Source organism: Enoplosus armatus, chromosome 9 (assembly GCF_043641665.1).
Source record: "Enoplosus armatus isolate fEnoArm2 chromosome 9, fEnoArm2.hap1, whole genome shotgun sequence".
Classification (NCBI taxonomy): domain Eukaryota; kingdom Metazoa; phylum Chordata; class Actinopteri; order Centrarchiformes; family Enoplosidae; genus Enoplosus; species Enoplosus armatus.
In genome coordinates, this window is record NC_092188.1 from 25,725,524 (window position 1) to 25,753,126 (window position 27,603).

At 44.5% G+C, this 27,603-nt stretch overlaps 1 protein-coding gene across 2 annotated transcripts; it reads right to left on the reverse strand.

Moving 5' to 3' along the window:
• Positions 1-26,572, reverse strand: adcy3a (adenylate cyclase 3a). Of its 2 annotated transcripts, none has more exons than XM_070911421.1 (20): positions 25,898-26,572; positions 20,457-20,606; positions 15,745-15,875; positions 13,680-13,791; positions 13,442-13,569; positions 12,879-13,037; positions 11,926-12,091; positions 11,597-11,716; positions 10,912-11,054; positions 10,302-10,463; positions 9,916-10,003; positions 5,914-6,030; positions 5,438-5,715; positions 5,190-5,289; positions 3,970-4,128; positions 3,570-3,716; positions 3,254-3,367; positions 2,816-2,942; positions 1,923-2,047; positions 1-180 (listed from the first exon to the last, which is right to left on the reverse strand). In XM_070911421.1, the coding sequence occupies exons 1-20, from the start codon at positions 26,570-26,572 to the stop codon at positions 1-3; spliced, it is 3,381 nt and encodes a 1,126-aa protein (XP_070767522.1). The 2 variants fall into 2 exon arrangements, with proteins under 2 accessions (XP_070767522.1, XP_070767521.1); XM_070911420.1 differs by having other exon boundaries at positions 5,190-5,271; positions 5,435-5,715.
• Positions 26,573-27,603: the final 1,031 nt, after the last annotated feature.

Sequence of the window (27,603 nt, forward strand, 5' to 3'; positions counted from 1 at the left end):
TTAGCTGTCCACCACCTGGTGTGGCAGAGTGACAGAGGAGCCGTTGATAAATGAGCCTTGTTTGTCTCTTCCCTTCAGAAAATAAGTGAGCAGTTCCCCTTTCCCCTTCACAAAGATGGGCCCCCTCCGCACAAATCGGAAGCCGTACTCCTTCAGGATGTTGTAGCAGTCCTCCACCACCTGGGGGCAACACACACACACACACACACACACACACAATACATTACAAGGCTTTCAGACCATTTCTCACAAAAAATTTGACACATTTACTTAAAACTGGATATGCAACATTGGATTTGTGTTGCATGCAGCACTGAAGAGACTATGAACATTCTAACTGCTTCCTTTAGAACTACAGCACTGAATGTATCCTGCAACACAGCAAAAACACAGTATTTGATAATAAAATACATGTAGCAGCTGGCCTACTGTTACTATACCTGTACTCTGCTCATGCAAAACAAAGGAATACTTAATAAATTAATATTGTGGTGGAATTTTTAACTTTGATCTTAAACTCCCTGAGTGAAAGCAGCTGTGGTTCCTGCAGTCTGATGACATGTCAGCTTGTTACAAAAGGAACTAAGAGTTATGTCTTGCAGAAGACCTACAAGCTGACAGACAAACATCCCTGAAACAGTACTGTCTTACAGAGTTGTTATGAGAAATGTTTTGTTTGTTGGTTTTAACCAACAATTACCTATTTCTAAATCCAGCAGTTACAGAGCAACATGATCCTTCTTATTTGTGCTTTTCCAAAAACGAAACATGTTCATTTCGTCTTACCGAGGATGATTTCTGAAAATGTGGTTACTTTTGCGAAGTTCATTTGTATCTATGTAATTGAAAGGCACACTTTCTTTTGTAGTTTTACACTGACACATACATTTCTTGAACTTCGTTTTCGATTTTGTTTCACACAGCTTTAAGAGCACAAATCGAAATGCATTTTCAAACAGCTGTAGCACAGGAACACGCGCAGAATGTAGGTGAGGTGAACACGTCTTCTAGTCATTATATGTAAACATACGCGGATAGTAACTCGCACCCAAAATGAAAAAGCAGCCAACTTGGTGCGCAACAACGTTGGAGGCTATGTTGAAGCATGGAGGCTGACCACTCCCATATTTTCTGGAATTATGAAAAGATAAGGCTATATTGGGACAAAAGTAAATGCAGTTGTATTTTGGGATATGAAATCCCAAGTACCTGTCCTGTGATGTATTTTGGGAACATTGAAAATGTTACGAAAGCCGTTACTAGAAATTGGCTTAATGTAAAACACCCCAGAGTCCCAAGTGGTCTCGAGGTTAGGATTCATGGTTTGCACCCAGGTGGTCTGGGTTCAATTCCTGGTTTGGGAGACTGTATTCAGGATTATTGTCCTGTACAGATTCAGCTGTAACTCTGATCCATGACTGTTTGACAGCCTTTCGTGTAATTTCCCCCCTGGGGATCAATACGTATTTCTGAAAACAGGGACAGTGGCTTGACATTGTAAAAGACATTTTTGTTATGGAAAAGCTGACATACCTTCTGAGAGTCCAAGAAAACACAAAAATGGAATACAAAAATGTACCAAGACAACGACTAAACTAAACGAATACCTAATTAAAATGTACCTGTATGAATATTGTAATAATTTCGAGAAACTACTCATTGTTACTTTCTACTTTTTTTTTTTTTTTTGTACCATATTGTATTATTTTTTGTGTTGAGCTGTTCTGTATATATTTTTGTGAAAGTGTAATAAAACTCAAGTGAAAAAGGATAGAAACACACTGGATTAAATTGACCTAGGATGAACCTGGACTAAAACATGGTTTATTTACACATTGTGTTGCACCAAAGCTTTGAGCCTACTCTCAACAGTGCTGAGTGATCCAGAGACCTCAGTAAAGCCCCAGTGCCGTATGCTGTACCTGAATGTTTCCCATAACCCCGGTGGACTCCATGCGACTGGCCACGTTCACAGTGTTGCCCCAGATATCGTAGTGGGGTTTTCGGGCACCAATCACTCCTGCTAACACTCCGCCCTTATTCAGACCTGTAGGAGAGTGTTGACACATGTGACACGTAAGATCAAGACTGTCATGTTATGTTGAGATCACCTATTACCAGTCTGTGGAGGCCAGCGGGCCATGTTTTATGCTGCCGTGTGCCGGGGACAGAGCGTGAGGATGAGAGACGCTCAACACGCTCAACAAGCGTGATGGGAGGAGGAGTTGAGCTGGACCCTCTGGAGGAGGTGACAGAGAAGAGGACGCTGTCCAAGTAGGTTAGCATCCCACATCTCCCACCCCCTCCACAACATGCTGGCTGAGAAGAGGAGCGTCTTCAGCTGAAGACTTGTTCCACCGAGCGATGCAGGAGATCACTCCTGCCGTTGGCCATGAAACTGTTCAACTCATCCTGCTGTGTCTCCGCTGGAACATTTTCTATGTGTCATTATTTGACAACATTTACTTGGATGATGCATGCATGCAAATGTGCATACGACCGGTGTCTAACCATACTGACACCAGAGGGTGGAACCATGGAGTCTAAGCGAGTCACACAGGGAAACTCTGATCTATTAGAGACAGACTGTTTTAGTAGGAAGCCTCGATGTTTTCTCATCTGCTCCTGTTTTAGTTTGAACTCAGCTGTTAGGAAGTTTGAGCCTGTTACCAAGTGCTGTTTGATGTGCAGCGTTCCTTGTGTGCCCCCCCCCCCCCCCCCAAATACTTCCATAACTGTTAGGATTTTTCATTCTTACAAGGGCAGAAGTAATACAGCACACACACACAGAAAGAGGTGAGGGGTTAGCACATACCAATGCGTAGCATGAAGTTGTTGAATGACTGGTAGTTGATGTTCATGAGTGTGACCTTCATAGCCAGAGCGAAGTCTGCCAGGTCTGCCAGGTGCTGCCAGCGCTCTCTGTCAGACTGCTCCTCCTTCTGTCACACAAAAAACCGTAACTGCTCAAACTGCACCTCCACACCACCATTATGACCACCACAAACACAGACACACACACAGACACACACACAGACACACACACAGACACACACACACACACACACACACACACAGATGATCATTTGTGAATCCAGGAAAGACAAAGACTCTACACTGTCATCATGATGTCCACATCATTCCGTATCGTCACATTCCATTCTAATCAAAAAAATCAGCAAAAGTGATTATTTCTATCAATCAGTCAGAGACACGCTGAAGTGTCATGGAGAAGTCACGTGACCATGCTGACCTTCATGCAGGTGTAGCCATTGCTGACGTCTGGGGTGACGCCTGACGCTGCCATGTAGGTGCTGCCGATGGTCTTGATCTTTGTGATGCAGCGGAACTGAGGCTCATCCAGCAGCTGACATGGACACAGGCGAAAGGTTATGTTTACACGGATCTGAGGGACTCAAACTCAGACCACTTCAAACACAGCTCCGGTACTTTTGGAAGGAAATCACATTGCCTACATGTAAAATGTTGCCAGCTTTAGTGCCTGTCATATGTCAGGTCCTGCTACTGCTAATAAAACACAGAGAAGCAGGATGAGGAAAGCAGCTTACACTGTCAAAGTCTGAGATGATCTCATTGAGGAACCGCAAGCATTCGATCCCTCCATTATTGATGCTCTCCTCTGTGTAGAAGTCCGAGAAGTTGGGGATTGAGGCAAACATGACTCCGATCTCATCGTAGGACTGGCTGTACAACTCCTGGAACAGATTAGATCGACAAGACGTCAGAAGGTACGCGGGACCAAACCTGAATGATGGCAAAATACTCCTTGAAAGTAGACAGAGTCTGCAGATGAACACGTCGGGCTTCCTAATAATTCACAGGACAGAAAAGAGATGTCCTGACTATTTTAGCAGTGTAACAGAAAAGTGTTCAAACTGACAAACAGACGAATTAACAAGTGATGTGTGACCCAGAGCGAGCTGGTGTCTGCGGATGCGAGGATCTTACCTCATCCCTTTTCTTGGAGCCCAGGAAATGTCGAGCGACATGTTCAGGCAGCATGTTGGTCACCAGCGCTTCGTTCCAGCGCCTCATCTCATACACCTTCTCCTTCTGCTCGTGGACCTCGATCTTCCACAGGAACAGGGTGCGGGCGAGCTTCTCCACCTTCAGGCAGCAACAGAGGCCCATGTTAGCATCTGACCAGTATTTGGATTTGAAAGCAGAAATGACTGGGAATGCTGCAGAGAATGATGGCTACAAACAACACATGTACACCGTACACCTGCCCCCCTCTCTTGCATCCTCCCTGCTCATGGTAGCATCCATGGGGTCACCCAGTACAGGTAGAATGTACTCATTATTTGCAAAAATGATCAATAACGTCAATCCAACTGTATCATAGCTGTTATCTAAAGTGAAGAAGCACTGGTAAAACACATTTACGCGGCACGTACATGTCATTTAAGAGAATTTGTGGCATTCACCAATGTTCTTCGCGAGGGGGCCAGACCTGTTGTCCGAGTCATGAACTCATTTCTCCTCCAAAGGGGAAAAACAAGTCATGATGCCGTTGTCTGAAGTTAAGTTTTAAGTATCAGTGTTAAGTAGCAGTGGGTGAGTTTGCCTTCAAATGAACAGTGAGATGGCAGCAGTACGTATATTAGTTATCTATGCGTGTTTTACTGTTACAGCTGTTGGAGCACACACGTAGCGTACAACAGCTCAGTGTATGGTAACTAGTCCCTCTTTCTGTCCGAGTGCGATGAGGAGCTGCTTTTGTCATTTTTGATACTCTATCAGTTGGTCTGGACTTTAATATACAGTTATATATACCCTAATATATAGTTTATGGCTGTGAGATTCTCTATTACCTATTATTAGGGATGGCTCGATACTGGTACGCCTGGCTGCTACTGCCATGGACCTGCTTGACTCTCATCACTACAATTACTAAATATTATAAAGAGTACGGTCTACACCTGCCATAGCAACCTACAAGAAGCTTTTTTTAAATTTGATTTTATTTGCATCGAACCGAAACCACCTAAGAAAAGTGTAAAGTAAAAATAATTTCCCATCCATTCCTCACGGTCATTTGATGTTTCCTGTAACTTTAAAAGCTTTGCACAGAACATCACATGTATTCCCACACAGACGCAAGATGACATATCGTTGGCAGCTGTACTGCTGTTAAAGAACAGCAAACACAGGAGATATTCACTTACATGTCGGGAGAAATAATAGAAGCTGACCATCATGATGAAGATCATAATTGTCATGGTGAACTTGGAGGGCACCAGGTATGACCTGCAAAGAAGAACTTTGACAATTTCTGCTGCAATACCAGTGTTTCCAATGTTTGCAGTATTGGTGACTCCCAAATACTTGAGCATCACTTGATTGTTAGCTTTATCTAGTTACACAGTGCTATGAGGGGTGCGATAACTTCACTGGCTCTTTTGTTCCTCACCTGTAGTCCTGGAAGCGGGCCATGTCATAGTGGTCAAAGATGTCCCTCCAGCTGTAGATGTTAACAATGCCGGTGGCCACTGTGATGAGCAGCATCAGTGTGAGCTTGACCATGTGACTGACCTGAACCAGCATGGTCGTGGCCATCAGTGCCAGCACAGCGATGTAGCTGTAATATTTGGGGTTGTCCAGGCAACCATCAGGGCCAGACCAGGAGGAGGAGGAGGAGGAGGGAGCCACTGTGGGGCTGCCTGAGTCTGAGACTCGAGGCAGACAACTCAGCTAGACAGGGAAGAGACACCAATCTTGAGCTCAGAACTACTAAAACTGCACTCATCTGTCCTTCAGTAGCAACATCCAGGGTTGGGTGCACCTGGCGTACATTTTATAACCCACACTAAATTCACTCATAGAATAAATACAAATCCCCAGACTGGTTTGGCCTTTTGGGGTTGTAAGAAACAGCAGCGTGCAGCTCACCATATCCATGATGTCGGCCATGGTGAGGATGAAGATGGCTGCCATGGCCCAGGTGTTACGGGCCCAGCGGGTGTGGTCGATCCAGGTGGAGAAAGATACCAGCTTCTTGGGAAAGACCTGACACACACACACAAATCCATTAGGAGTGTAACAGCAGATAATTTCTATCAAACGGTTGCAGTTCAGTAAGTTATGCTATAGGGATGAGGTTTGACTGCATTTTATCAAATTCAGATCCACTTATTGAATCCGAATCCTTAGCAAGTCTTATTAGGTTTACCTTTCAACACTTTGCTAAAACAACTCAAAGATGTCTACTCTCCTTTTGTTAGCTGATAAGCAGAAACTCTGTTGATGATGATGTACGGGACTGCTATGAAGTTAACAGCTTAAAGTCGCAGACAAGACCAGAAGCGGGGAAAGGGGACGAGAACAAGAGTGGATGGGAAAAAAAACAAGTCATCAACCAACAGGAAAGGCTTCCTGAGAGTGGATGAAAACTCTCAGACATTTGAACATGACACCCCGGGGGACCTAACAACATGAATGATGCCCCCATTCCATTTGGGTGTCCCAGTAGCCTTACACCATACCAGAGGCCTGGACCAGGGGCACCTAAATGGAATGCTGCCATTATTACTGTTATAGGCCCTTTTAGTGCAGACGTCATGATTGTGCCACAGTGTTAGCTGAAGGCAATCACCTCAGAGTAGTCGGCTACATATCCTCCCTAAAAAAAAAAGAAGAAAAGAGTAATGGCTCCAAATTAAAATGTTATCACATACGAGCTGCCACTGCCAGTCAAAAGAATCAAAGACAACTATAATTAAAGACGATAAGACGAAAGGATTGAACCGAGGCGATCGTCAACAATGTTCGTTTTTGTAGCTCACACTTCATATCACGTAAAGGTTAAATAAAGTGTTGTCTGTTGTAGGTATGGATAACGTTATGTGTCTAAAGGCTTGTCATGCCCACCTCATCAGAAATTGGGGAACTCTGAGGAATAGGTGATGTCTCTCGTTACGCTAACTCTTTTAACGCATTAGCTAACTTTGTTAGCTAGTTGTACGGCCAGAGACAATCTGTTAAATCTTTGCATTTCAAGTCTTGTACATGACCATTCAGGACATAGGCATGTAAAGCCCTCCGTTTCTTTTTACTACACACGCTTGGTTTCTCTATCAGGTAGGTGTAATGCTAAATGTCTGGCCATTCCACCGGAGGTAGTCCTGTCAGATTGTCCATCCACAGTGAGTGAGCGTGTACGGATTGGCCAGTCTGGCCCCATTGGTTCACTTACATGCCACGTGCCAGCCTGCTTCAAGGCCTCCACCATCATCCCCGTCCCCAAAAAACCAGGGCCCACTGGATTAAATGACTACAGACCCGTCGCCCTGACCTCTGTGGTCATGAAATCATTTGAACGCCTGGTTTTGTCCCACCTCAAATCCATCACAGACTCTCTGCTGGACCCCCTGCAGTTCGCCTACAGAGCCAACAGGTCTGTAGACGACGCCGTCAACCTGGCTCTACACTTCATCCTCCAGCACCTGGACTCCGCAGGATCCTATGCCAGGATCCTGTTTGTGGACTTCAGCTCTGCCTTCAACACGATCGTCCCGGCTCTTCTTCAGGACAAGCTCTCCCAGCTCAACGTGCCTGACCCCACCTGCAGGTGGATCACAGATTTCCTGTCTGACAGGAAGCAGCACGTGAAGCTGGGGAAACACGTCTCTGACTCGCGGACGATCAGCACCGGCTCCCCTCAAGGCTGCGTTCTTTCTCCTCTACTCTTCTCCCTCTACACCAACAGCTGCACCTCCAGTCACCAGTCTGTCAAGCTCCTGAAGTTCGCGGACGACACCACCCTCATCGGACTCATCTCTGGAGAGGATGAGTCTGCCTACAGGTGGGAGATTGACCATCTGGTGACCTGGTGCAACAGCAACAACCTGGAGCTTAACGCTTCAAAGACAGTGGAGATGGTTGTTGACTTCAGGAAGAGCGCAGCCCCACCCGCCCCCATCACCCTGTGTGACTCTGCAGTGGACACTGTGGAGTCCTTCCGTTTCCTGGGCTCCATCATCAGCCAGGACCTCCGGTGGGAGCTGAACATCAGCTCCCTCATCAAGAAAGCCCAACAGAGGATGTACTTCCTGAGGCAGCTGAGGAAGTTTAACCTGCCACAAAAAATGCTGGTTCACTTCTACACTGCCATCATAGAGTCCATCCTCACCTCCTCCATCACCGTCTGGTACGCTGCTGCCTCCACCAAGGACAGACGCAGACTGCAGCGTATCATCCGCTCTGCAGAGAGGGTGATCGGCTGCAACCTTCCATCTCTTCAGGACCTGTACTCCTCCAGGACCCTGAGGAGAGCAGGGAAGATCGCTGCCGACCCCTCCCACCCCGGACACCATCTGTTCGACCCCCTCCCCTCTGGCAGGAGGCTGCGGTCCATCAGGACCAAAACCTCCCGCCACAAAAACAGTTTCTTCCCCTCTGCAGTCAACCTGACAAACTCTCACTGACCCCCCCCCAGAACACAAACACAAGCTATACGTTATATTAACGTACATCACCCCTGTCCCCACTGCGTTACATTAACGCACTCACCCCCCCACTGGACACTTTATCTGGACACTTTACTTTATTCTGGTCACTGCACTGTTGTTATTTATCTTATCTTATTTTTTTTTATTTTCTTTATTTTTATTTTTATTCTTATTCTTATTTTAGCTTTTATATTCTACTTATTTGTTATCAAAACAATAGCACCTTCAGACCACAGCAAATTCCTTGTAATGTATGTTACTTGGCAATAAACAGTTTCTGATTCTGATTCTGATTCTGATACTGTTATAAGCTCTGTGTACGGTGAGGATGATCACATTTAGACACATGTGCCTCAGCCAATAGACTGTGTTGTGTTCATGGAAATGGTTCTTCTTATGACACTGTAAACACACACGTGAACTGAAGAGCCCTGAGCACTTTGTCAGTGCATGTGATTGACTTCCTGACTGTGTGCATGTTGCTGAGTGCTGCCTGTGACATCAGCAGTCAATACTGGCCTGCCTGCTGGGCATCAATACATCTGAATTTCCATGATGAGGTGGAATCAAAAGTACTGCTGCATGCCAAACATGAACACACACACACACACACACACACACACACACACACACACACCACAATGCTATCCTTTATCACAATAAACTGCACTGTCATTGAATGTTAACAGTATATACACCCATTTCAAATACATGTGTTTAACATAAGACACATAAGACCAAAGAAGACTCTCATTGGAGCTTCAAGTAGAAAGAATGTGCAATACTATTAGTGTGTGTGTGAGATGAGGAGATTGATATCAATCTAACATGGGTTTCCAGATCCGCTCTGTGAGTAGAAGTTTTGGTTTGGGGTTTCTGTACAGGCACAATGGCACCAAACCTGACAGCCTCACTGTGATGACAAGACTTGAGGAAGCTGCACACAGTCAGTGCACCGACTGGGAGCCAGGTGCACGACGACCCTGTGGAGTTAGATGCTACATGTGAACCAGTGAGCTTCAGAGCTGTTGGTAAGTGTACTTTTGAACTTTGGATAGAGCCAGGCTGGCTGACTCCAGCTTCACCCTTGACACACAGACATGAGATTAAAACTGATCCTCTCTCACTTTTGAAAGGAAGGGAATACATCATTCCCAAAACTCTGAGGATATTTCCTAAAAACATAACTCAAGGTACATTTGTGTGACTCTATCTTAAGGAAACAAGAGCTCATAGACTGGTTTGTCTGCGTTTGGGCATAGGAGAACGCAGTCTCGCTGGTAACCCAACCGGTCAAAGCAGACGACCGCCTACCTAGAGTTTGGTTCTGTTCAAGGTTTCTGCCTCTTAAAAGGAAGGTTTTCCTTGCCACTGATTTTGGGCTTTGGTCGGTCTGACCAGACAGAGTTCAAGTGTAACAGCATAAAAATGTGTTGTAACTCACTCTAGGGAAGATGGCGGCCAGAGAGCAGATTGTCAGGATGAGCAGCAGGACCTCGCCCACCGCAAAGGTGATGTAGTTTGCAATCAGCCTGTTCAACAACACATAAACACAAACAAACCCTGAGAGAAATACACAGAACTGGTAGCAGTCAACATCCCGACTCTCTAACATCTGTGTTAAGTCATGAACAACTGCATGCAGATGGGGCAGAAAGCAATACTCAAGAGATGGTGATGGATACACATGTTCGAGGTCCCAAGATTTGAGTTGTACAGAGAGTAAAGAAATATATGAATAGCATTATCTTTGTGTGGCATAAATCAAACATTGCCACACTGTGAATAAAAGTAAGAGTGAGGAGATTACTGCTGGCCTTGTGAACTGACCAGGGGTCTATGAGAGCCTCCATAGCCGCAGTGAAGAGCAGGACCACACAGGAGCAGCAGAAGGCAGCTCCGCTCTGTTTCTCCTTCTCCACCGAGTAACGGGTCTCCAGGTCTGGATCCACAAACCTCAGGGACAGCCTGTTGGTGTGTTTCCCCTTCAGACTGACGAGACAGATGTAAAATATTGCTCTTATGTTATCTACAGCTTACCTGACATCACAACACTACACATATTGATGCAGGCTACTCGCCCCTAAACACTGTATTTTGCATTGTGTGTCCAATTTGGGAGGAAACTGTGATGTTGATTTGTGGGGCTGGGAATCAAACTTTACTGTCCTATCATCACAGAATGTGACCTCAGCACCAAGTATCCCAAACTGTCAAATACTGAAACTAGAATTGGATGGCTGGTCAGATTCACAATCTTTCAAGTCAAAGTTCATGTTTGGGGCAAGTCAGGGGCGGAGGTAGAGCGACGGTTTGGTCCCGCCTGAACTCCAAGTTGCCAGGTCCCTTGACGACCACCAACACGACAAAAGCTAAAAACGAGGGGAGCGGTATCATGAAGGTGTTCTGCATGTATGTCAGTGTAGCAGTGTTCACTTACGCTTGGACAGTCTCTCTCTCCAGCAGGGCCTCGTTGAGCAGTTTGTTGAGCTCCTGTTCGTTCTCCTGAGCATCGATCACCCTCTCAGCCAGGTCCCGCAACCGCAGCCTTCTCCGAGGGTTAGGGAAAGATGGATTCACCACCTGGAGTCCCACACATAATGAAATCTGACCTTTACTCTAGCACTTCCCTCAGGGCACATTTTAGCTCCACTACTAGTACGACTAGCGTGCCTTGAGAAAACCAGACGGTGGCACAAAAAATGACATGGGGGTGGAAGCTTAGCGATGTAGCAACTACTGACCTACTGTAGTTGGCAGCATGCTAGCTTTATGGGACAATGCTAGCTCTAGCCAAGACGGTTTCCAACTGGCCAACAGAGCAAATGAATATATAAAGTAACCAAAGCAGAAGATTGATTTTGCAAATGAATCCGAGGGATTCCACTGAAAAGAACTGACTCTGGTATGAAACGCCCTTCTTAGAAACGCTGCTGTGACCAGGCTTAACATTACCTAAATTATCAGTATTTATATATATATCTATATATATATAGATATATATATTGACGGTTCAACACTTTTGAATTGTGAGTGGTAAAAAAAAATCCTGCTGCCTTTTGGGGGCCACCAGTGGGACTCTGGCTACATTACATCTCAAACTCAGTGACGATTTCTCGGGTTACCCTTGTGTCCAGTTCTTCTGGTTCCTCCGGCGTGGTGCAGGCCGTGTTCACACTGCCATTACATTCTGTGGTGTTGATCAGCAGCGGGGAGTTTCCATTGGAGGAGGTTACAGACAGCTTCTAATGTGAAACAAGAAAACAGGAATGATTACTATGAAAAGCTGACAGACTTTCCAGGACAGATTCATGTATTTGTGAGTGCTGAACACACAGTTTCTTACATTTAGTTTCTAATATTTAGTTTTGAGAAACAAGAAGTATTCAAATGTGACTTTACGTGCACCATTTAATCACTTTCCCTGTCTGAATATTTGCAGTGTTCGACTCACTACACCGTTGATGCCATTCTTTCCCACCGGTCCTTTAGGAACCACCACCAGGTAGGTCTCGATGCCCCGCTCCCTCAGGTAGTCACAGCGGTCACCTCCGTTCCCGGGCTCCACATCAAACTCCCCATGAAGACACTCCATGGTGCTCTGCGAGATGTGGACGCGACTGGTCCACACATACAGAGGGGGTCAGACATTAGACAGATCGCTGATCTGTGAACTACATGAATTTCCCTTGACAAATGTACAATGATGCTCTTATACAGAGAGATGAATTGCATCAGGGGACTAAATTTTACTTCATGAACACATCAGTGCTAGCGTTTGATGAAGAATGAACATCCATGCTCAATTCCATTATTTTGTTTTGGATTAGTTTATAACATTGCATTAATCAGTTTTTGATACACCTGTATGGACAACTGTTATGATGAAGTCTTTGACTTTTGTAGATTGGAGGTTTTAGAGCTGTGTACAGGTCGGGAGACACCAAGAGAGCGATGGTGGAGGTGCTCCACAAAAAGACGTTCACGCCAAATGGTGAATTGTTCGATTTTTTTGTTGGACTGTGTCACAGCTTTGGAACTTTGCCGTCCACCTTTCACCTCTAAAATAACACCTGAGCCTCCCTACATCAAGAGAAGAGTGGGCTGGACGCGGACAGAAGAGGCGTACCAGCCAGACAGCTACTGTATTATCAGCACCACCCTTGTGGAATGACAATGCATTGTGTAGGTGACTCAAACCTGATCCCTCCAGGCCAGGGAAACAGAACACATTCACCAGAGACAAACAGGGACATCCTCATGTCAAACACAGGCCAGAAGCCTAATGTTCCGTACCTGGGGATTAATAGTTAACCATGTATTTCTCTAAGGTCACTTAGTTCAAGGAAATCCACTGAAGCAACAAACAAAAGAGAGGTAGTGCATGGAGTTCATGTTTGTTCTTACCCTGGTATCCCTCCAGCCTCCATTTTGTTGGCCACAGTGACATCTGTGGACCAGACGTCGTACTGCCAGCGTTTCTGCCCCAGCACTCCCCCCAGGACCGTGCCACTGTGCACTCCAACCCGCATGTCAACATCTGTCTGGGTCTTCTCTCGGACGTACCTGTGGTTGGTTTACAAAGCATCCACGTTATAACAAAACTACCTTCTGTTTACGTTACAATCAATCAATCCAGCTCTCTTTCCCATTTCAAACCTCTGGCTACCATGACAAGACAAACACATCTCAACCTATACACTTGTCTGGAGTCTGACCACAGTGTTGCATCACAATCAATTAGAGCTTGGTGACCTCTCATTGTCAACCAGTGTTCAATTCACTGTATTTCACAGCTGTAGTCCACAGAAAGTCAATAACAGTCCATCGAAGTGATCAATCCCACACTGTGGACCAAGTGACTGACACACTGCATCACATCAAAAATGTACACTGACAGGCCAGCATCATCCAGAGTTATCTTGGGCTGCTCTCCCCAGGCTCCTGACCCCCTCGGCCCCTGTACTCACGAGATGGCCTCCACCATGGCCAGGCCCATCATGATGGAGCAGGCAGCATGGTCCTCCCTGTAGTCTGGCAGCCCACAGATACAGTAGTAGCAGTCTCCCAGGATCTTGATCCTCAGCTGGTGATATTTCTGACAGGGTAGATGAGGTTTAGTCAGAATATTTGATAATTTCTTGTAATCTTACATAACATGCATATAACTGAAATAAGCAAATGTCATGAGATCGGTCGGTAACTCACTGCAGCCAGTTTGTCAAAGCGAGCGAAAAGCTCGTTGAGCAGTTTGACCAGCTCCTGAGCGCTGCAGGACGACGACAGCTGGGTGAAGCCCACGATGTCCGCAAACAAAATACTGCAACGACAACAAGAGACAGACACAAGACAGCACATCAGCACTGACATCATAACATGCACATCCTCAGTGTTTCAACATGTCATACTGTTCCATATCTCAGTTAGAATCTGGGACCAGCACTATCATTTCAGGGCACTGATTACTTCCTGGAAAATTGTGAATATTAAATGATGACTGGCCGCCCTCCATTTGGCTGTTCCAGCATACTGCTTGTTACTTAGCGGCAAGGTTGGGGAGCCCCCCCACAGAAATGGAGAGCAGGCGGTGCAGGAGACAGCTGATAATCAAACGGCAGCAGGTGGTGGAGATGCTGTGGTGGTGTTGGCAGAGACACTACAGAACCTTTGCATTCAGCTACAACAAGCCTCTATTGCCTTATGATGCTGGTGCCGTTTTGTGTGCCAAATTGAAATGGAATGGAAACCACGCCCCGCCTGCCACAAACTGGCACCGTGCGAGTTGGGTTTCAGAGTGCACCCATTAATCCTGCACCAGTAGGTGTGAATCGAAGCTCATAAAGCCATCACAACGCTTGAAGTTATCCGCCCTTTTATCACAACATTTTTTCCACACATCGGTCAATATTCATATATACGTATGTCATGTTAGAAATTACGTCATCATTTCTGTTGACCTTAAAGAACTGCTTAAGCTTAAGAGCAGAATCGATTTAAATCTGCAGTGTGAAGATCGTGTCTTGGGTCAGTTACATTCATCAGTTAAAACCAGTTAAAAGCAGCACCATGTCTGACATCTGTAATGTGTTATTAGGGGATGGGTCTAATTGCTGGTGTTTGGGACTGTAAGCACTTGCATGCATGCTTTGTAGGATGGTGATGCTTCAGGTAATATAAAAGAATAGTTTGTGGCTTTTTCCTGCCTTTGTCAGCACAGGTGAGCAATATACATGTTTGGAACGGATCTGACCACTTTCTCAAAATGGGGCTTTAAAGAATAGGTTCACAATTTGTCAAGTCTGTCTTGAAACAAAAGTCAGGTGATTCACACACTGAAGCTGGTTTATCTTGCTGTAATCGTTCCTCCTGGTCATACTCGACATCAACAGCTCCTTTCCTAAAGCCATTTTCAATGGAAGTGAAGGGAGACAAAATCTGAAGTTGACGTGAGCATTCCCGAGTAAGACAAGCACAGTGGATATCTTCCAGTCTGTTTAGTAAAGAATTTCCTGTTTTTGTTATTATTCTTGCACTGCGGCTAAACAGGGAAACACTAAGGGTATTTTATACAAAAAAAAACTGTTACGTTGGAATATATCCACTTCATTTATCTCAGACAGACGGCTGAAGCCTCATATTAACTTCAGCTGAACTTGAATGTATTCTTGCACACAATGAGGCCACCCCCCCCGTTTCTCACATTGGAAACACACAAAGAAGAAATCTTTGAACGGGCAATGTGAACAGGAGAAATGATGACAGCAAGCAAACAACTGTTTCAGTGTTCATATGGGTGGCTGACTGTTTTAAGACAGACCTGAACAATTGTGAACCTCATTCATCCATAACAGCTCTTTCTGTTTGAGATTGTTGTGACTGTTGAGCTGTCATTTTCCACCACCAGTAGGTTTCCTCAGATGGAGCGCTCCTCTCTCCCAACTAACCATCTGACTTCTGACACCACAACAATAGCATGTGGCTGGCGGTTCGCTAACTCAAACGGCCCTGCTGTGTCTATTTTTGGGAAGTGGTCTGTCTGTTTGCAAAAGACTGCCATATGACTGGTGAGAAATAGCTTTGCTTTAGTGTTGGGATTGGGTTATTAGTACGTTGTTAAGCAATGTAGCTTATTGATAGTACATACTTTTGTGCTCTCTGGAATGCAAGACCCCGGTTTGAGAAGCACCTCGCTGCATACACGAGATCAACGAGACAAGATTCAGACAGCACCCCTCACAGCACCCTGAATGTTGACAGAGGTGAGCCTAGCTACCTGACGTTTTCATGTCTGTACATGTACATGGTGTTGAACTGCTGCATCTCCTTCTGACTGGGCTCCTTCTTCATGTCCTGAAGCATCTCGTCAGCTATGTGCTTTGGAAGGATGGAGAGCAGCAGACGTTCCTGTGGGGGACAAAGACAAGACACAGAGGACATCACACACAGCTACTCATAATAAAACAGGGAGCAGACTTTGCCCTGTCAGTATCGCTAATGTGATGAGTTTGATTTATTAGGACTATCAGAGCCGATCAAACTCATTGACTACAGTAAGCTAAAAGAAGTAGATCAACATTTTAGGAAATATACATCATTCTGAAAGACATAAGATTGATATCCATCTGAACAGCTCTCTGTGTGTTCAGTACAGAGCTGGAGTCAGGGTGTGGTTAGCCTAGCTTAGCATAAAGACTGGAAGCTGACGGAGACTGTTTGATACTTATTTGAAACATCTAGTGGCGGCTAAGAAAGCTGTATATGGTAAACCACTTGGAAATACTACCTTTCAGTCATGGCTGACACTGTGCTAATATTATTATCCCCTTCAGTGATTTGTTTGTCATCTTGTATCATCAATATGGAGTCAGGGGTAGTCTGCGCCCACTACAGCATTGAGCTTCCATGGATTTCACTTTGGTCTGCTTTTTGTGGTTGCATCATTTCAAAAACTGGCGGACTGAAAAAGATCTTCCAGTTAAAGTTGACAACTCCTGGACACATTCAAGAACACTGAGCACATCCTTTTTATTCATATTTTGTAGAGCAGTCTTCTTATTATTACATTTGTTGGCCTGTTACTGCCACCAACTGTCAATCAGTGGAACAGCATAAAACCATTGGCTGCAAGTTGTATTGTATTACGCCTACGTGCCCGTGAGCTTGCATGTGCAGCCCTGTGTCTACAAAACAAGGGACTTGCTGAACATCATTTCAGAACTGATTGCTGCATAAAACTGCATAGGGTGTGTTTAAGCTGAGAGTCAAAAGGTCTCAGCCTGTCAACATCATCATCAGCTGTTGTCTATCTGTATGTAGACCGTATCAGTCTGGGCCTCTCCTGGGATCAGAGTTTTGGATGGATGACTACATTGACTCACATCTACAGTGCATCCGGAAAGTATTCACAGCGCTTCACTTTTTCCACATTTTGTTATGTTGCAGCCTTATACCAAAATGGATTAAATTCATTTTTTTCCTCAAAATTCTACACACAACACCCCATAATGACAACGTGAAAAAAGTTTATTTGAGATTTTTGCAAATTTATTAAAAATAAAAAACCTGAGAAATCACATGTACATAAGTATTCACAGCCTTTGCTCAATACTTTGTTGATGCACCTTTGGCAGCAATTACAGCCTCAAGTCTTTTTGAATATGATGCCACAAGCTTGGCACACCTATCTTTGGGCAGTTTCACCCATTCCTCTTTGCAGCACCTCTCAAGCTCCATCAGGTTGGATGGGAAGCGTCGGTGCACAGCCATTTTCAGATCTCTCCAGAGATGTTCAATCGGATTCAAGTCTGGGCTCTGGCTGGGCCACTCAAGGACATTCACAGAGTTGTCCTGAAGCCACTCCTTTGATATCTTGGCTGTGTGCTTAGGGTCGTTGTCCTGCTGAAAGATAAACCGTCGCCCCAGTCTGAGGTCAAGAGCGCTCTGGAGCAGGTTTTCATCCAGGATGTCTCTGTACTTTGCTGCATTCATCTTTCCCTCTATCCTGACTAGTCTCCCAGTTCCTGCCGCTGAAAAACATCCCCACAGCATGATGCTGCCACCACCATGCTTCACTGTAGGGATGGTATTGGCCTGGTGATGAGCGGTGCCTGGTTTCCTCCAAACGTGACGCCTGGCATTCACACCAAAGAGTTCAATCTTTGTCTCATCAGACCAGAGAATTTTGTTTCTCATGGTCTGAGAGTCCTTCAGGTGCCTTTTGGCAAACTCCAGGCGGGCTGCTATGTGCCTTTTACTAAGGAGTGGCTTCCGTCTGGCCACTCTACCATACAGGCCTGATTGGTGGATTGCTGCAGAGATGGTTGTCCTTCTGGAAGGTTCTCCTCTCTCCACAGAGGAACTCTGGAGCTCTGACAGAGTGACCATCGGGTTCTTGGTCACCTCCCTGACTAAGGCCCTTCTCCCCCGATTACTCAGTTTAGATGGCCGGCCAGCTCTAGGAAGAGTCCTGGTGGTTCCGAACTTCTTCCACTTACGGATGATGGAGGCCACTGTGCTCATTGGGACCTTCAAAGCAGCAGAAATTTTTCTGTAACCTTCCCCAGATTTGTGCCTCGAGACAATCCTGTCTCGGAGGTCTACAGACAATTCCTTTGACTTCATGCTTGGTTTGTGCTCTGACATGCACTGTCAACTGTGGGACCTTATATAGACAGGTGTGTGCCTTTCCAAATCATGTCCAATCAACTGAATTTACCACAGGTGGACTCCAATTAAGCTGCAGAAACATCTCAAGGATGATCAGTGGAAACAGGATGCACCTGAGCTCAATTTTGAGCTTCATGGCAAAGGCTGTGAATACTTATGTACATGTGATTTCTTAGTTTTTTATTTTTAATAAATTAGCAAAAATTTCAAAAAAAGTTTTTTCACATTGTCATTATGGGGTGTTGTGTGTAGAATTTTGAGGAAAAAAATTAATTTAATCCATTTTGGAATAAGGGTGTAACATAACAAAATGTGGAAAAAGTGAAGCGCCGTGAATACTTTCCGGATGCACTGTATAAGCCACTTGTCTTGGTCAAAAACAAAAGCAACATTTTCCAGGCACAAACTAGAGTTACGTCAGGATTGGAATATAGGGGAGATGTATAAAAAAAAAAGTCTACATGGTGTGCACAGCTGTCTTTGTAGAGCGAGCACTGCTTGCAGCTGAATGGCCTCAAAGTGTCAGTCAGAGATCCTGCACACAGTGACCCAGACCCACAACACTGATGTGTCAAACAAAACAAAAAGCCTCCATTACACACACACACACACACAATCTGTGAATCCCTTTTTAAAACAGGCCTTCACACATATACACACACAGTGTACATAGGGAGGAGGAGGGAGACGGAGGGAGACGGAGGGAGACGGGGGGGGGGGGGGGGGGGGGGGGGGGGCTAGCGTGGCAGCTTTCAATATTCTTATCAAAACCTGACAGAGAGGCAGAGAAGCAACAAACGGCTGAGCGGGTTGGCTCTGTGATTACAGCTGACACCATCTCAGGAGGCTGGTTGCCGTGGTAACCAGCAGCGACCGGATGCTCCTTGATTGGTTGGCGGCCCTTGTCTCCCAGCACCCTGTGCTTCTCCATTAGTATTCTGGGAGTTTCTTCCACTCGTGGTTTTATCAGCCCTCTTGTTGTCTTTTTCCTCTCTCTTCACTTCTCACAACACCTTCTCTCTCTTCTATATTCTCCTCCATAATCACCCCTACCTGCTCTCTTTCTCTCTGCCTTCCTTCTCGGCCTTGTTCCTTGCTCCCTCGCTCTCTGTGGTGCAAACCATCTGTTCCATAAATAGTAGTGAGAATGGAGAATGCCCAGTGGCCACAGATGTGGGGAGAGGAGGGGAGCTGACTGCTGACACAGTACAAGCTCAAACAGACATAAGCCAAACAAACCAATACACACACACACACACACACACACACAAACACACACACACACTCGAAAGAACACATATCACACAGTGCATGTTGCTGGCTGGGCCGATTACATTACAAAGAGGACCAGATGAAATAGACAACATTTGACCTCTTTGAGGGGTGTTTCGTAAAGCAAGATGACCAGTTAAACCATGCTAACTTCACTTCATCATCAGGCTTACTTTCAGAAAATTCTATCTGGAAATTGAAATTGAAAAATTTGACCAAAGTCACCACGGGAAACATATCCCTTCAGACTAGCCTGGTCCTAGTCAGGCTAGATTTCTGGTTTAGCTTCACCTCAGGGTTAGCCAGTGTCAATCAATGTGCCAGACTAAACCTAAACACGCAGCAGATATAATGTTTGCCATGCTTACCTCTCATACTAGCATGCTAATGTTTGCTAAGTACTGCTGAGGCTGCTGGGGATGTAGTGCTGCAGGTCATAAACCAAAGTATTGGACAAATTAAAGGTTTGGCCTCATGATGGCGCAAGATGAACAGTCAGGGGATAACCAAAGTTATTACAATTTCCATTCGGACCATGAATGTTCAAAATGTGCAAAACCGAATCATAATCCACCTAATAGTTAGAATAGATAGAATAGATTCACTCAGAATCAAACACTGTCAACCTATGGTGGTGCTTGAGGAAAGTCATCCTCTGGAAACCATGAATGTACCAGCTTCTGTGCCAATTCTTCTACATTAGCAGGTGTTAAGTGAAGACGTCCTCAATTACAAACTAAAAAAGGTTAAAAAAATAAAATAAAATGGTCCTTTTCATGTTTGAAAATGCACCATTAACGTCAGAATTACGTTTGAAATGAAAGCCCTTATCAGGCAGACAATATGCTACTTAAACCTGAAAATAAAAAAAATATTTAGAATAAATCTGGGATCAGGCTAACCCTGTCGTGGACACATTGAGATGATACTGAAATCGATCTTCTGTTCTGACTCTGGGCACAAGTATATTACAAGGAAAAGTGAAAATGTTCCCTTAAATTCACACATATAAAAAACACCAGAATGTTGTACTGTTTGTCCTCTGACCTGTTGCTGGCTCTGCTCCTCCAGGTTGAGTTTGACCTCCAGTGACTGTCTTGCCTCCAGAAAGGCCTTCCGATGCTTCCGGTCAGCCATGTAGTATGACATGACGCCCACAGTGATGGCACAAACATATATTACAATGTTGGCCAGAAGCTTGAAAACAAAAAAAAAATTCAACAGTTAGGGATCCATGTTTAATGAACGCATGGCACTACAGTAAGTTTTGAGAATTCTACATTCACAAAGTGAACAGCAATCAAGTTTCCATCCAAATCTGGCGCAAATTTTAATTGAATTTCCATGAAGTCATCAACAGAAAATTCGAATGAATGCGTATATTAGGAGTTGAATTCATGGAGATAAACAGCTGGTGGCCCTAATTCTTCAATCGGTGCCATTAAACAATCGCAGTAGAAGAGGACACAATGAGATGATGTCATTAACAAGAGCTCCAGTCAAAGCTTGAATGCTGGAAAACCATGTGGAGAGCATGATGGAAACGTGACATTTCTGTTAAGTTTCATGTATTAATGTCAGGAAGGTTCCAGTCTCCTCATCGCTCCACACAGGTCCGATGTTTTGGCCTGCTCCCATTCTTTGCCTCGTCAATGGAGTGGAACATTGAGTGACGTTTGCATCAATTTCAATTCAATTCATTTTTATTTATATAGCACCAAATCACAACAAAAGTAATCTCATGACCCTTTAGGTCTAGACTGTACTCTTTTTACGCTTTAGGAGCCATGTATATATCTATGTTTGTTTATTGCCATTTCACCTATTGTGTATGGCATGACATCACGGGGGTTGTACCGGCAATAACCATCGTCTATTTATTCAGCTGTTCACCTGCATGGCGACATCTGAGAGGGGGCGAGTAGGGTTCCCACATTGTCTGTTGACCACAAATCTCACAGTATCATGTTCATTTTCGCACATCCAACTGCATATACTGGATTTTATTTTTTGTTGTTTTACTTTGAAATGGAAAATAAATCTTTAAAAGATGCACAACCTGAGGTGGACCTGGATTATTCACACATCATACAGGTGTTGATTGTTCCCAGTCTCGGCCTCTCAGCGGCTTACGGTGGTTCAAAGAAATCGCTACGTCAAGTCACATGCTTCACGTACGTTGTGATTTATCTGCAGTCTGTTTCCACTGCACTTTGCCACATGTCATTTTTATTGATACACCAACTTCCCCACCTCAGCCAAGCATAAAAAAAAATGATACAAATTTTTTATTCAGTTCATTGTCACATCATGTTTCTTACAGTGCCTTTAAAACTCAAGATCCTCTTCTTAGCCACCGATGAGAATTCAAGCCATGGTTGGGACTATTCTTTTTTTTTTTTCTCAGCTCTTTTCCAGTTCATTGCCAGCATGTGTTTCTACTTTGATATGCATTGCCTGCAAAGAAATGTTGTTGCACGTTTCTGATCCGTCGTTAGCATAGTTAGCATGCATGAGCTTGAGGAGGGCTAACTTGTTTACTACATTATTGAACATTGCTGTCACCCTGAACGTCCCGCTGTACCCTGTTCAAAAATCTGGCAGTTCAATAAAGCGTTGCTTGATAGTCCATACGAAAAAAAGGAATGAATAATCGAAAACATTTGAATTGAACAGCCAAATTTGGGTACAGCCCTACGATATATCCAGAAAACGAATTGACAACAAAACAGACTAACAAAACAGTGTTAATGTATTATGTATGCATTCATGTGAATGCCCACACGACTATGGATATTGCCTGGCAGCGTGCGTGGCAACAATACATTGTTAATAATCTCCCGCTGTCTTACTAACTAATCATATCTAATTTGCAGCAACATTATGGAGGATCAAAGAAAAAGAAAAGGCGATTTAACGGACTTTGAGATTTTGGAAATTATATAGAGCTGCTCAACCAGCACAATATACTGACTGCCAAGATGTCCAACGTTGTCACAAATAAGAAGAAGCAGGCGACTTGGAAAGGAATAACGGAGGCCATAAATGATTGTTCAGATTCGGGCAGCCTTTGTTCAGAAAACGATGTACGGAAGAAGTGAAGAGACCTGACCTCACTCTAAGTATCGCTTCATCAGCGGTAAAGGAGGCTGTAGAAGTAAAACAGGGGTGTTGCAAAAAAAAAAAGAAAAAAAAGACTTGCCCTGGATGTTATCCCATTACCTACCTTCAACACCTTAAGCTGATTTCTAAAAGTGATCTGGTTTCTTGTGTGCACGTAAACATTTTGATCCTCTGGACCGTAGAACGTTCAGTTGGACTGTCTGACCTTGTTACCGAAAGTCTCTCAAGGAGAAAAGTTGTCCAGTGATGAGGCAAACTGAAGCTTATTGACAACCAAACACTGAGTGAGAGAACTGTAAACAATCCTGAAATTGTCAATATCCAAAGAGTACATGGCCCTGAACACAGTGACCACTCCACATATGTTGTATAACAGCATGTTAGGCTTCAGTGTGATGCCACTTTGATTTTCCTACAGCCGTTGTTTCTCCTTCTGCTCGGCGTAAAACACTTCCTTCTACACTACAGTAGTGCTATCTATCTACATGTATACAGGTTTATAGATCACTATTCGACTCAGTATTAATCATTAAGGTGTTTTCAGACAGCGGGCAGTTGCCAACACCGCCTCCATTGTTTTCAATGTTCTCATTGAAAACCTCTTTAGACTCAGGCATTATTCTACATTTTTGTTGTCCCACGTAAGGCCCAAATGTGTTAGTGCTGAAGTGAAACCGGACTGTACGGGTTCTGATCCAGAAATAAGAGAACCTTGACATTTGTAATAAAAAGGCAAATAACTAAAAGTCCAGCCCAACCCGATATTTCTGGTTTTAGCAGCATTTAACAAACACCAGTTCCCATGAGCCCTAACCACCATGGGTTAAACGTCACAGCTCGACAGAATAGACAGACAGGAGCAAATAGTGCACTTGTTAGGGACTATTTTCAGCGGCGGATGAATCCACATTTGGTGAGTCAAAATAAACTACAGTGTGTGTGTTCAACATGTCACCCAGCGCAACAGTGTGGCTCACTGATGTGTTTTTGATAGTTTTCTATGGCACAGAGGAAGAAGATATATCAGGCTGCGATACACACACAATACTTGTTAGTAGAATAAGACGATGATATGGATTCAAACCAACAATTAATGCATCCTACTACATATGCTCTTGCAAGTGAAAAAAAAAAAAATGCAGCGACTCAAGGACTTTACACTCACTGAGATGCTACATTTGACATCCAGCTGTCTCTTTCTTCATGTGAGCACAGCACTGGCCATCCTTCAGGACTGTCATTTATGCCAATCCACACACATCGCAGGTCTGTGTCACGTCATTGCACTGTACAAGTATGCGTGTCACTGTCTAAACATTGTTTTTAAAAAAAATAAAAGGTTAGGGTTAGATGCTAAATGAATGAAGCTATTATGATATTATCATAAATGTAAAAGGCTCCATCTCTGTCTGAAGTATGCAAGCAGAACACACTTAAATTAAGGTTATTAAAAACATAATAATAATAAAATGATCTTAAATTATGCTTTGGCTCTGTATTGTCTCGTGCGGCTCTGGCAGGAGCTTTGTTAAGGGCGCAACAGATATACTTCCATTTTACCAAATGTATCGATTCACACTGACTCTGAGGCGAGTTTTTTTGTTTTTGTTTTTGTTTAGTTAAGCATAGTCTCACCCGGCAGCCATTCAAATCACACAAATCTGCTTCTCCGTTCGGAGTCTGCGAGGATTCAAGAGACGCTTCAGTAGCGCTCACTTCTTTTATGCGATTCCCAGTTAAGTCTGTCATAACAGACCTAATGATGTCACAGCGATTGTCGTCTGGGCTATCTCAGTTCAATTGTATTACATCATACAGAAGAGGTGGTTCTAGTATTCGGTGCGCCACATTTATCAATGAGGGGAGGCTTAATAATAGAAACACCTCTCTGTAAAGTGCAATACAGTTCAACAGCAGCACAAACTGCATCCTCAGCATTGATCAGAAAGTTGAAGCAGCACAGTTTCAACACAAACTGAAACATCAGAACATTCATGAAGGGGGCATTTATTGCTTGTTGGATCCGACTGCACTTGTTTCAGCTCGGTGGACCTAATAAACTGGCAACTGCAAGGTGCATTTTCATGAACACAAAGTCTTCCTCTAAACCTTCCAAATACTGACGTTTGGGAATTTGATTCCGTTTGAGAGCAATATTTGATAATGACCCTTTTTTTTTTCTTTCAAACTGCAACAACGATTGACGAATTTGATGCATGCTGCATTATTGTACCTAATGAAGTCTAACTCTTTTCAATCGCATGCCATGTAAGAGTTTGAGCCCAAACTTTTCTCACACTGAAAATCTGCTGTGAAACTTGAGCCAAACAATATTATAACACTGGAATACTAATAGCTCTGTGGAAATGTTCAAGCAGCTCAGAACTAGTACAATACAGCATTCTGCATGTTTAGTCCATGCATCAGAATGTATATTAATTAATTAATTAATTTATAATTAATTTGCTTATGCACACATGGAGTTTGTGCAGCCAGGCAAAAGGTTATAAGGAGCGACTTCTAGGTAAAAAAAAATGTAATAATAAATACTGATGAGTTGTTTTTGAATCAATTCAATTCTACCTGCTGTCTCTACAATGATAATACCAAGTGAAGACAAAATGCCAAAAGAACAATTCTGATAATAGGAGATGAGAGTTGGGTATCGAACCCTAATACTCTTGGTACCGAATGTGTCCAAAAGTACGTATCGAACACTGTCAAGCACAGATAGTTAGTTAGTCAGATAGTTCCAGATTTAAATCATTACTTTGCTCATTTCATCCTGTCTTTTACAAATCCGGCCCTGCTGCTTGTAGTTAGATAAAATGTAACATTTGAGATTTTATGTTAAAAAACATCTTTATATTTATTTAAGTAAGGAAAAAATATTGATGAAGAATGTGTGAGTTGACGTGGTCCTTTCAGCTGCTGTTTCCAAGGTCAAGGATGAACTGTCCGACTAAATTTGAGGTCAACATGGAACTAAACAAGATGATCAAAAGCTCCAGAACAAGCGAGTAAGTGGACTGTGAGTCAAAGTCGTTTCGTCAGTAGTGTCATTTTAGTATCAATACCAAAACTCGGGTATCATATATGCAATAATGATTCCCTACATGTGACCTTTAGAACTCCAGAGGCAGCCGTTTCATTGGTTCTGAGTTTGAAAACGTCGGCCTCTGGAAACAGCAGCGGTGGTCGGCTTTCGGGCTTCTGCATCTATGAGCTTTGTATTTTGTGTTCTAAAGACTTCTGTAGGGTGATGAGTGGAGGTCTGGCTACATGAGATTACACACGGGTAAATAAATGCATTTCAGGACAACCGTCCACATGTCCCTCCACCCCACCTCCTTTCCCACTCTTACCTGTCTTCCAAGTGCTGCCCCCTGGATGTCCTCCTGCTGCTGCTGGGCGATGGTGACGCCCAGAACCAGGGTGTGGACCCCGCAGGATACAGTAGAAATGAGCACGATGGGTGTCAGCCTCAAAGGCAGAGTCAGGAAAAAGGAGAAGCTGAAGAAAGCCTGCCAGCCCACCGTGTCGCTGGCCTGGTGGAAGCGAGCATAGTTCAGACCCAGATAGCAGAATATCTGAGCTGCTATGAGCACCCACAGGGCGTAGGGCACCACCCGTCTCGAGATGCGGTCTGGCAGCAGTCCGAAGCGGCACAGCAGGTAGAGGATGATATCTGCTGCCAGTCCCACTGATGCCACTAAAACAGAGGCCAGCTTGTCAGTGGTGTAGACCACCGCACACATGACAATGATGTAGCTGTCGAAGAGGGCGGCAAATACCACAAGCACCAGCAGGGTCTCGTGTCTTTGCCGTCTGAAGTAGGTCTGGTAGAGGTTCTCCAGAGACTCGGGCGCAAAGGTGAGGCGCATGAAGCGCGGCAGGCAGAGGCAGCATCCTGAGCTCCGAACCGTGACCTCGTGTGTTCGCCCCACCGCCTGCCCGGGGTCAGAGGGCAGCGTGACAGAGCAGTCCGCCGAATACTCCGCCGAGTACTCTGGCTCAGAAAAGGCTCGGTTCCGAGGCATGGCGAACGCTCAGAGCTTCTGCTTCCTTGCCTTCCTCCTTTCTATCAAAAAAAAAAATTAAAAGCTGTTTGCCGTCCCACAGGAGTAGACCAAACGCTGAGAGGACTCTCAGGTATACATCATCTGCTGAGTAACCACCTTCTTCCCCTGAGAGCCCACATATGTGGCATGAATCACAGCAGTGTGTTGATTGTCAGGACCTGTGCATTGGAGAGATGTCTTCTTACATAGCTGCGTCCGTGGTCACTCATCCAATGCTGTCATTTGACTCAGTTGGCCCTGTGTCATGAGCACAGATCGAGCACGCCTACTCTTCTTTAGCAACGTGATCCACAGAACGTGCACCTCTCGTTTCCTCATTCGGCAGTTCCTCTCCACATTTGTACTCCACAGTTGCGTACCATGTCAGAGTTGTTGAATTCATTAACATCGGATCAACTAAGTTTATGTCTGTATGTGCTTCCTCTGTCTCCATCATTCCCCTGGGTTGGACAGCTTTTTCCATTTTGGCCTTCCATAGTCCCACTCTTCACATGGCCTGAGTAAAGAGGGACACACGAGGAAGAAATTCACCATGGCTTAATCTCCCAACACACAGAGGCATTTGTTTTGCATTCAACATAAAACCCGACGATCAGAGTAGGTGCAGTACAGTCCCTCAGTCCTGCACTGAGGACTGCTCTCTCCTGTCCCCCAACATCCATGTCAAAATCTAGCTGTTTCTAACAGGCTTTCCAATCCTGCAACCCACCAACCAATAACATTTTCATGATGAACAGGTTTCCCTAGCATCCTCTTCCAAACATCCCCGCACTGAGGTGACTGGCAAGTCGGTTGGGTTGACTGAAATAAATGTGAGCTGAACATTTGAAGTTGGTGGAACTGGAAAAACAAAATGACTCCTAAGCTTTGGTGAATGCATGAGTAATATTTTTACGGGGTTTTTGCCGATCAAGCGGCATCGGGGTCTCTTCCGTGCAGGGGACCGGGCTCCCTTGCTCTAGGCCTTACCTAGCTACATGTTGCGCTCT

Coding starts and splice junctions, on each gene's coding strand:
- adcy3a (XM_070911421.1), bottom strand. CDS start 26,572: ATGCCTCGGAACCGAGCCTTTTCTGAGCCAGAGTACTCGGCGGAGTAT. Junction 2,943..3,253: donor ATGGCTACACCTGCATGAAG/GTCAGCATGGTC, acceptor TTTGTGTGACAG/AAGGAGGAGCAGTCTGACAG. Junction 2,048..2,815: donor CAACTTCATGCTACGCATTG/GTATGTGCTAAC, acceptor ACTCTCCTACAG/GTCTGAATAAGGGCGGAGTG.